At 43.2% G+C, this 8,978-nt stretch overlaps 2 protein-coding genes across 3 annotated transcripts in view; one reads left to right on the forward strand and one right to left on the reverse strand.

Moving 5' to 3' along the window:
* tmem265 (transmembrane protein 265) overlaps nucleotides 1-8,978 on the reverse strand; it is a gene marked incomplete at its 3' end in the record, with an annotated part of 435,019 nt that overhangs the window by 263,670 nt on the left and 162,371 nt on the right. The gene's annotated exons all lie outside the window — the stretch shown is intronic.
* foxo4 (forkhead box O4) lies at nucleotides 281-8,499 on the forward strand. 2 transcript variants are annotated; one of them, XM_080745404.1, is made up of 4 exons: nucleotides 281-491; nucleotides 1,955-2,444; nucleotides 2,967-4,493; nucleotides 5,047-8,499. In XM_080745404.1, exons 2-3 carry the CDS (start codon nucleotides 2,025-2,027, stop codon nucleotides 4,461-4,463), a joined length of 1,917 nt encoding a protein of 638 aa, XP_080601530.1. In that variant the 5' UTR covers nucleotides 281-491; nucleotides 1,955-2,024; the 3' UTR covers nucleotides 4,464-4,493; nucleotides 5,047-8,499. The 2 variants fall into 2 exon arrangements, with proteins under 2 accessions (XP_080601530.1, XP_080601529.1); XM_080745403.1 differs by having other exon boundaries at nucleotides 281-2,444.

The raw sequence follows: 8,978 nt of genomic DNA on the forward strand, positions 1-8,978 counted from the left end.
ATAAGCTTTGTATAGATTAGACAGGTGGTGTACACGTTACATAACGTGTTATCGCCCACGACGCCCAGGTAAACCGGGGTTGGTTCCCTCCTTGTTTACGTCCCAACTGCTGTCACATGACTGACTCCAATTCCCGGCATACCCCCTCCGCGCGCAAGCGCAGAGCGCGTCGTCTGACAGTGGTAAACAGACGTCAGAAGGGAGTCTTCGCCTCGAGTCAAAACACACACATACACACACACACTCACACAGAGGGAAAAAAACCCAAACAAAAACAAAACAAAGCGAAAAAGATACAGCACGAGCGGATATTCGGACGCGTTCAACGGGCAGAAGTCGAACAAAACTCCCCGGTAACTGAAACGGAACCACAAAGTACCCCGAAGAGTTCTGCTTTTGTGGACTTTTTTTTCTTCTCTTCCCGAGGATTTCTAAACTGTGCAGAGTAGCCGCAGGGAGCTGCTAGCTAGGCGGCTACTATCGTGCTGCTGGTGAGTTGAAGCGGTTGCCGACGGACGGAGGGAGACGCTCTCTATTTACGGGACGGTTTTACAACTTTGAGAAGTTTCCCGTCTCGCAGGGCCTCGGTTCGTTCGCCGACCGCCCCGGGTGCGTGAGACCGGGCCCCGGCCCGACCTCCCCGGTCCTCCTCCTTCAGGCGGAGGAGGCTTTTCTTTTTTGGCCGTCCGAGCATCGTGTCGAGCGGAGGAGAGAGAGAGAGAGAGAAACATGGCAGTCCTCCTCGGTGACACGCGCCTGCCCACAATGTGGCTGAACGTCCAGACCTGAACGACACGAAAACAACCCCGCTTTTTACTTTGGTTCTTTTTTTTCTCCTTCTCCCACCCCCACGTAGCTTGACATTTGTCTTTATTTTTTATGTTTTATATTATTATTTAACGTTAACTTAACAACCAAGAAGGCTTCTTATAGATTCGTTTGTTTAACTTTTGTTGCATTTATTAAGGGCCGCCAGACAGTTGGATAATAATGAGTCCTCGGTGATTTGGGTTTGACTTTAAGCGCACAAAAGTAGGTTCATGTACAATTTGGCGAAAACACGGACAGTTTTATGCTTTTCCCCCCCTTTCTTACGCCGGCGAACAATATAATTTGCTCAGATAATCAAGTGTCGGATTGATTCTTGGTGTTTGTTTTTAAGTTGATTGTCGCGTTAGTATGATTTAAAGTAGACGCTCACTGTAGTTGTTGGACCATGTGGAGAAACTAAACAGACATCACGTTGTTTACAAGTGAAGACTGAGCGGCTCTGTTAAGAAGCTCTTTTGTAACAGTGACCCACTGTGGTGGCTGGATTAATCCTTATTTGCCTTCATAGGTTTAGACTAAAAAAAAGTGCTACGCTTGTTTTGTGAATGACAGAAAGTGGTCTGAGCTAATATATTGGACGAGAATGGTACAAAGAATAGTTTAACTGTTTGATTTAAATTTAAACTTTTTTTAGTAGCATTCTTCCCCCAAGTGTTTTCCCCCAGTAAACAGATTTTTAAATGAATTAAAACGCATGACATTAATTTAAATGTTATGTAATTTTACGGTACATTTATGTCATAATTTTTTTCATGACACAAATATATCTATATATTACACCCTGTATTAACATTCATTCCCACCACGTTCCTTTGTTCTTTTATTCAAACAAAGGAATTCCCATCCAACCCCTCCTTTATGTAAATCAGAAGGTTTATGATAGTTACTATTAAGGAGATTATTTAGGTTCCCCCCTAATCTCCAATCTCAGGATTAACTGAAGCTGTTGGTGTATTCAGATTATTGTCTTTTTCTAGACCTATTATTCACCCCCTAGTGGAGAAAACATATTGTCAGAAATTTTAAATTCACAATATATATTTTTAATACTAAATCGACCAGAATCATCAAACTTATTTATTTGTTCTGCTTTTAATGTTTTGATCAACACCTCCCTGGTCAGTGTTGTGGACGTTTAGTAGTACAACTACTTCATCTCAGTGGGTTCAAGTGACCCAACAAACCTTTCTACTATGGAGGACTCATCGATGCCCTCAATAGACCCAGACTTTGAGCCTCAGAGCCGACCCAGGTCGTGCACGTGGCCGCTGCCGAGACCTGACATCTCAGCTGTCAAACCAGAGGGCCCGGAGTCTGCAGCTGGGACCCCACCTGCCGACGAAGACAAGCACGATGTCCAGCCAATCACGTCTGAGCCTGAGAAAGTCACCGTGTCTGAGGGAGGAGTGGTCGTCGCCGGAGCCGCGACGCCTCGGAAGGGCTCTTCCAGACGGAACGCCTGGGGGAATCAGTCGTACGCTGACCTCATCAGCACGGCCATCGACGGCTCCCCAGAGAAGCGCCTCACCCTGGCACAGATATACGACTGGATGGTGAAAACTGTGCCTTACTTCAAAGACAAAGGGGACAGCAACAGCTCGGCGGGGTGGAAGGTAATATCACGGAATTAATCAGTAAATATATCCCTCCACACCACAAAAACGAAATACAAATAAAACTATGCTGAACTGATCAGATTGGTTTAGTTTGTATGATAAAGTGTTATTGATTGAGGTCTTGACAAAATCCTTTTCCCTGTCTAGTGTCAGGACTGAAAAGTGGAAAATCATCAAACATCAATTCAACTTTCAATTCAGTGTTATTGACATGAGAAAACATACATTTACATTACCAAAGCAAGCACGTTAAGACAATTTAAGAAAAAATGGGGAAAGTATAACTTGGTAAACAATTAACTCCAACACAGTAACCACATTGACTTAGTATAACCCTCTCATTTTTCTATTTCGTAAAGTTATTGAGTAAAAAAAAATCCTGCTGCGTTCTTAAGAGTTTTGCAGGTTTTTAATGGTTAATTCGTTTGTAAAATAAACAAGCTGCAAAGTAAAATAACAAAGCTGATCGAATTTAGCTGCACATGGCTTCCTTTGTAATCTTTCTTTTCTTCTTCTCAGAATTCAATCCGCCACAATTTATCACTCCACAATAAGTTCTTGAGGGTTCATAATGAGTCGACAGGGAAGAGCTCCTGGTGGATGCTGAACCCTGAAGGGGGGAAGACGGGGAAGGCCCCCCGTCGCCGTGCTGCATCCATGGACAACAGCAGCAAGCTACTGAAGAGCCGCATTAGGGCCAAACAGACCAAAAAACAGGCTGTAGCCGCAGGCCTGGTGGGGGCCGGTGGAGCGCAGCAGGGGGATGGCGGTACCGGCTCAGGTGGAGCGGACAGCCCCAACTCCTCCCAGCAGTTCCCCAAATGGGGAGTCAACAGCAGTAGTCCCTCGTCTCGCGGCAGCCTCGATGACCCCGACATGTGGACTAGCTTCCGGTCACGTACCGGCTCCAACGCCAGCACGCTGAGCGGCCGCCTGTCGCCCATCGCTCCCGGGCAGGAAGAGGAGGATGATCTGCCCGAGGAAGGCCTGCTGGTGAGCTACAACACTGGCAGCATGCCACCCACCCTCACAGAGACCCTCATGGAGGAACTGGACCTGATTGATAACCTGACGCTGATGAGCGGCCAGCAGGGCGGAGCTAGCCCCAGCACTGCTCCTCCTGCCCCCCCTACCCCACTGCCCTCTGCCTCCACCCTGCTGCCTCGAGGCTCCAGTTTCCCCAATTTCCGTCCACTGCAACCATCCAACCTCCCGCTGACCTCCACACAGACCGGGGGACAATCGTCCGCCTCGCCATGTGGAGCCAACAGCGCCAAGCTATCAAACTTTGGCAACTCCCTGTTCAACCCCCTACCTAGCCCCGGCTCTCGGGGAAGTGGCCACTATGGCGGCCATGTTCCCTCCAGCCTGGAGGCTCTGCTGACCTCAGACTCCCCTCCACCCACTGACATCTTGATGACCCAGGTGGACCCTCTTATGCCCAACCCAGGAGGGGTAGGCTTGATGGGCCTGGGCGTTGCCATGGCGGGTGGAAGGCCCAAACCCAACCAGCTGCTGTTGGGTAAGGGCCTGGAACACAACACTGTGCCCCCCCATGTGCTGCAGTCTCAGCTGCAGTCCCAACAACACCACCTACACCACCACCAGCACCCCCACCAGCACCCATCTCAGATGGGGCTGGGGATGATCCTCCCAGGCATGGCCCATGACCCCTCACAACTCTCCACCCTCAAAGCCCAGCATGCCCAGGTGCCAGCTATGGGTCCCCATCATGGAGGGGCCATCTCCATAGCCAATGCCAGCGGGAGTCTGCAAGGCATGGGTCCGTTTGGAACGCCAGCCTGCTTCCTGCCCAGTCAGGACCGACTGCCCACAGACCTGGACATAGAGATGTTCACAGAGAACTTGGATTGTGACGTGGACTACATCATCAACAGTGACCTCATGGATGGAGATGGCATTGACTTCAACTTTGACCCCATACTTCCTGGAGGTCAGGGTTACCCGGGGCCAGCCACCACGCAGAGCTCCACCCACAACTGGGTTCCCAGCTAACTTCTCAGTGAACCACACAATGTTAGCCAGGTAAATTCACTATGAACTACACAAGTTACGCTAGCGAGGTAAATTCACTATGAACTACACAACGATAGTCAGAAAAAAGTCAATAATCTCAGATTCAAAATGGACAGAGCACTATGTCAAAGATTTCATAATTTAACCACATGAACCCTAGCGTCCTCATTCTGGGCATGTCATAGTAAGCGAAACTGGAAAACATTAAGCAAAAATGTATTTGATGTACAATGTGTTTGAGTGATTAATACACTGTAAAATGCCAGTGTTACTTCAGCTGTGCAAATCGAGCAGCACTGCACTTTTAAAACTTATGAGAAATGACCAAAAGGACAACTTTAAAAGGCCCTGGTCAGGAGCTTACCCTTTACAAACGTTCTTTGAGAAGCTTTAGGCAGCACTTTTTCTTCATAACAGGCAGAAGGTGTCAACACACCCTAAGCTAGCTCCTAAACTCCTTGTTCAAAATAGGTTAAAACACTTTCAAATACACCATATTGACAGAACCTCCAACTGTTAGTTACAATGAATTATAACAATGTTTGATCATGTTGTCTTGCAGGTGGTGATCTCCCGATCAAGATAACCTCATGAAAAGATACAACAAAGAACATAACACTCTGTTTAGGACTCAAAGACAAAACCGGACCTCATGTGCCAAGACATGCCGAGGACAGGAAGAGGGTTTTGGTTACTATGCACAACTTTTCCTCCCATTTTAACACTTAAAACATAGTTCGGCTGCTAGGCTTTTTTTTTTTTTTTTTTTTTTTCAAACTTAACCGATATTTTTGAGAGATGTGTGACACGAAAAGGTTTCAGAGTGAAAAGACAAATCACAACTAACAGCTCCCGTCTGCTCGGAGTTAAAATGAAAAATTTTACAACACCAAAATAGCTTTAGGGTGGATGTGGTACCCATAACCTCCATGGCTTTGGTATTGATGACTTGGTGCGGTTCTGAAGAACGGTGTGTGAGTTTTGGGTGAAATGGCCAGTTTTCCATAGAACTGTAGTTTTGTGAAGCATGAAATGCCAGACTTTCAGTATGCTGTGTGGACATCCACGTCAAGAATTCGAAGCTCTACTCTACTGTGCTTTCCTCAGTAGGAATGTAGGAGAAGAAGCAACTGTCAAATCAGAGGTGTCCGCTTGTGGCCTCGTGGTGACGGTTGGAAGTCACGGACGACACTGGGGTTTCAGATGCAAGATGAGATGCTAGCTACACAGTTTGACCATGTGTACTGCTAAATGGTCACAAGGTGGTACGATAATGTATGATTCTGTTTCTTTCTCATTTAAGAGAGAGATGAGAAAAAAGCTGATTGTTATTTTCAATGAAATCTGGTGATTTAACAGTAAGAGGTTATGTATTTGCAGTTTGGCATTGGTGACTTCATCCGAGTGTGCTACAGTGATAGCTAGAATATCACTTGGAGGGAGTTTTTAATCCCTGGTGTGCAGTTAAACTAACATAATGAAGAAATGTGATTTGTGAATTCATACAAGGGGGCATTCAAGGGTAAATTTAGATTTGCCGACGAGCAATTGGTTGGTCAAGTGTTATATTGTCTTAGACAGCAGCATGTCTCCTCTGCTGAATGGACTACCTGATTCATGTTTCTGTTCTGTCCCCGTCCTGCGGAGCCCGTGCATTTTCAAAGCACTTAGCTTTTCCTGTCATGTGATACACATGGGCACCGAAATTAGGAGACTACAGGCCTCCATGTTAGGTTATATCATTTCAGCAGAGAATTTAAATAATGTTATGTACACATTTTACATAAACATAACGTGCTATGCAGATGTTATCAGGAGAACTAAATGAAATCTTTGAAGGACATTTTAGAGATCACTTCTTGAAGGGTTTTGCTATTTAATGTTTTCCTGGTAATATTGTTGTATATCCCTTTTAATCAGGGACACTGGGGCTTCATGTGAGAATAAACTCACACATTACACTTTGTTATACAAATACTAACAGACCTTTTCAAGAAATTATTACAATGTGTGTGAGTTTAAAAAAAGAATATATTTGACTATAGTTTTAATATACAGTTTAGATGGAGGTAATAAATGAAATATTAATACATATGAATATATTACTAATCAAGAAGCAAAGTGTTTTTTTTTTTTTACATTGGAGAAAACAATTTCAGATCATTTTTAACGGTAATTTTCTATACTTTTATTTTTGTAAAGGATGTGATGCATGTTGATTTTTTTTTATATAACCAAAGGAACACTACAGATTGCATGGCAGTTAGGTTTAGGGCGCTTTGTATGTAAGAGTAGATACGCTTGCGAGATCCGCCTATTTTCACAAAACCTGGCGCTGAAAGACAATGGCGTACGAGGCGACCACCTCAGCTTCACTTCCCAACAATTTGTCACTTAGCTTCTGGTCGTTGATTGTGAATCTGAAATTGAAAAGATATGTGCTTGAAAGTGTGGTGAGACTAATAACATGACAATGTCTCCCATTGTCATTAAAGCTGAATCCTCATCTCAAAAAAATTGATATGATGCAACAATTAGCTCTCAGGGCAAATAACTCGAGAATATCAACTCTGTACAAGAGGAATCAGATGATCGCAAAAATAGTAATATATATATACAGTATATACAAACAATGTTTTCTCTGACCGAACAACAGCCCATTTTTTTATTCTGTATTCCAGAGGATGATATATTTTATACTTAGTTAATGCAAATTTAATCTTGAGAGCATCTCCAGTCACACATACTGTATATCAGTACTAGCCTTTCCTTAAGTGATTTTGACTGCCAATATTGAACACACTTGGTAGCATCACATGGACTTTGATCTTTGTTTTCCCCTTTTTACTTAGACTTTGTTTTGTGTTAGCCTAAGTTTGTATTTAATTACTTGTTCATAACTGGAGAAGTCGGTTTGATGTCTTTCTTTTTTTTATCAGAAAACTTTCTCCAGGAATGCATCCCTGCAATTAAGCCTCTGTTAACCCATTTCACTGTAGCCATGTGGATGTCAGCATATAACCGTGTATAATTTAAAACACTCTTGACTGGTGCTAGATGTCATTTATGGCATATCTTGTATGCCATGATACGACGGGTGCATTTCTTTGTAGAGTTCAGGGCCTATAAATGACCTGTATACCACACAGATGTTGAAATTGTATTAAGCTAGTATATTAGTACAGTCTATAACCCCATGCCCCTTTCTCTTTTTTTTAACATCCAAAAAACCCATGTCAATTAACCACTTAAGCCCTATTTTCTTTTTGGTTTTCATAAAATTGCTGATCTGTTATTTTCAAAGAATTTGAGAAGCGGCTGCATTATAAAGTGGTTAAAAAGAATAGATTCAGGTCTAATGAAAATTTGTGTAAAATGAACCAAATGGGACATTTGATTTTTCATATTCTATGGTTGTAGTTTTTATATACAACAAACCCAGTTATTTTTCTATTTTCTTTTACTGAGAAGCTGGAGCAGGTCTTTAGATATGCCGTTGGTTTGCGGTGTGAATGGTTGTGAGAATGGAGATCAGCTATTCTCGGCGTAAAATGGAGTACTTCAACCACTTTCAACCTTCTCTCCATATAATAGATCCTCATTAATGCTCATAAGATGGCACCATTTCTGTGTACTCGCAGAGGTGAGCTGTGGACAATTCTGAAACCTTACTTCAATTACATTGTTGGGGATTACAATCTATTGGTAACTAGGGCCTCCCTCTTCCTGGAAAGTTGGCACACTGAAATTGCACTTGCATCAATGTTTGAATTGACCATTGATATCAATGGAGGAAACCGATAATGTCATTAAGAGTACGTTTTCAGAACGGTCCACAGCCTACCTCAGGTGCAAAGAAATAGTGCCATCTTATAATGAACATTAGTGGGGAATTAGGGATGGCCAATTATATGAAGAAACGGTTGACAATGGGTGCTCATTTGACATCTCTGCAGAGCTGAACACGTGGCTTAAGTCTCCCCTCTATGTACTTAGCTGTCTTCATTATTATTTTCTTCAGTTTTGATAAAAGTAGTACTTAGTTACTGTTTTCTTTTGAAATTAAAATGGCCCCATTTGATACAGTATTTGAAAGGGGTTTTTCTATGATTTTCAGTAGGGGGAGGGGGGGGGGGTGTGTTGTGCATAAGCCAATATGTTTATTACTTTGAATTACATTGATAGCTTTTCCTTTTCTTCTCCCCAATCTTTTCTTTACAAATTGTAAAGTCAGTCAGAGATGACAGTAAACAATTCTGGACAGTGGAAATAAAGTTAATCTGTTTAACCCATTTGGCCAAAGCCATTGATTTGTGTTCATGTGTACAGTTCAGTTCAACACCTCCATACAGTAAGTATACCTATAACCAGGACAGTTACCTTAATGAGCCACTAGAGGGCACTGTGAATTAAAGAACAGACCGTATGTTGACCTAGTTATACTGTATGTTAGTGCTCAGTAACGACACCCCATCCCATGGAAAGACAATCTTT

Source organism: Nannobrachium achirus (genome assembly GCF_963921795.1).
Source record: "Nannobrachium achirus genome assembly, chromosome: 17".
In the NCBI taxonomy this organism is placed as follows: Eukaryota; Metazoa; Chordata; class Actinopteri; order Myctophiformes; family Myctophidae; genus Nannobrachium; species Nannobrachium achirus.

What these genes read in the sequence shown, in the direction of transcription:
- foxo4 (XM_080745403.1), top strand. Translation starts at nt 2,025, where the DNA reads ATGGAGGACTCATCGATGCCCTCAATAGACCCAGACTTTGAGCCTCAG. An exon ending in ACAGCTCGGCGGGGTGGAAG is followed by an intron (nt 2,445 to 2,966) that starts GTAATATCACGG and finishes TCTTCTTCTCAG; the next exon opens with AATTCAATCCGCCACAATTT.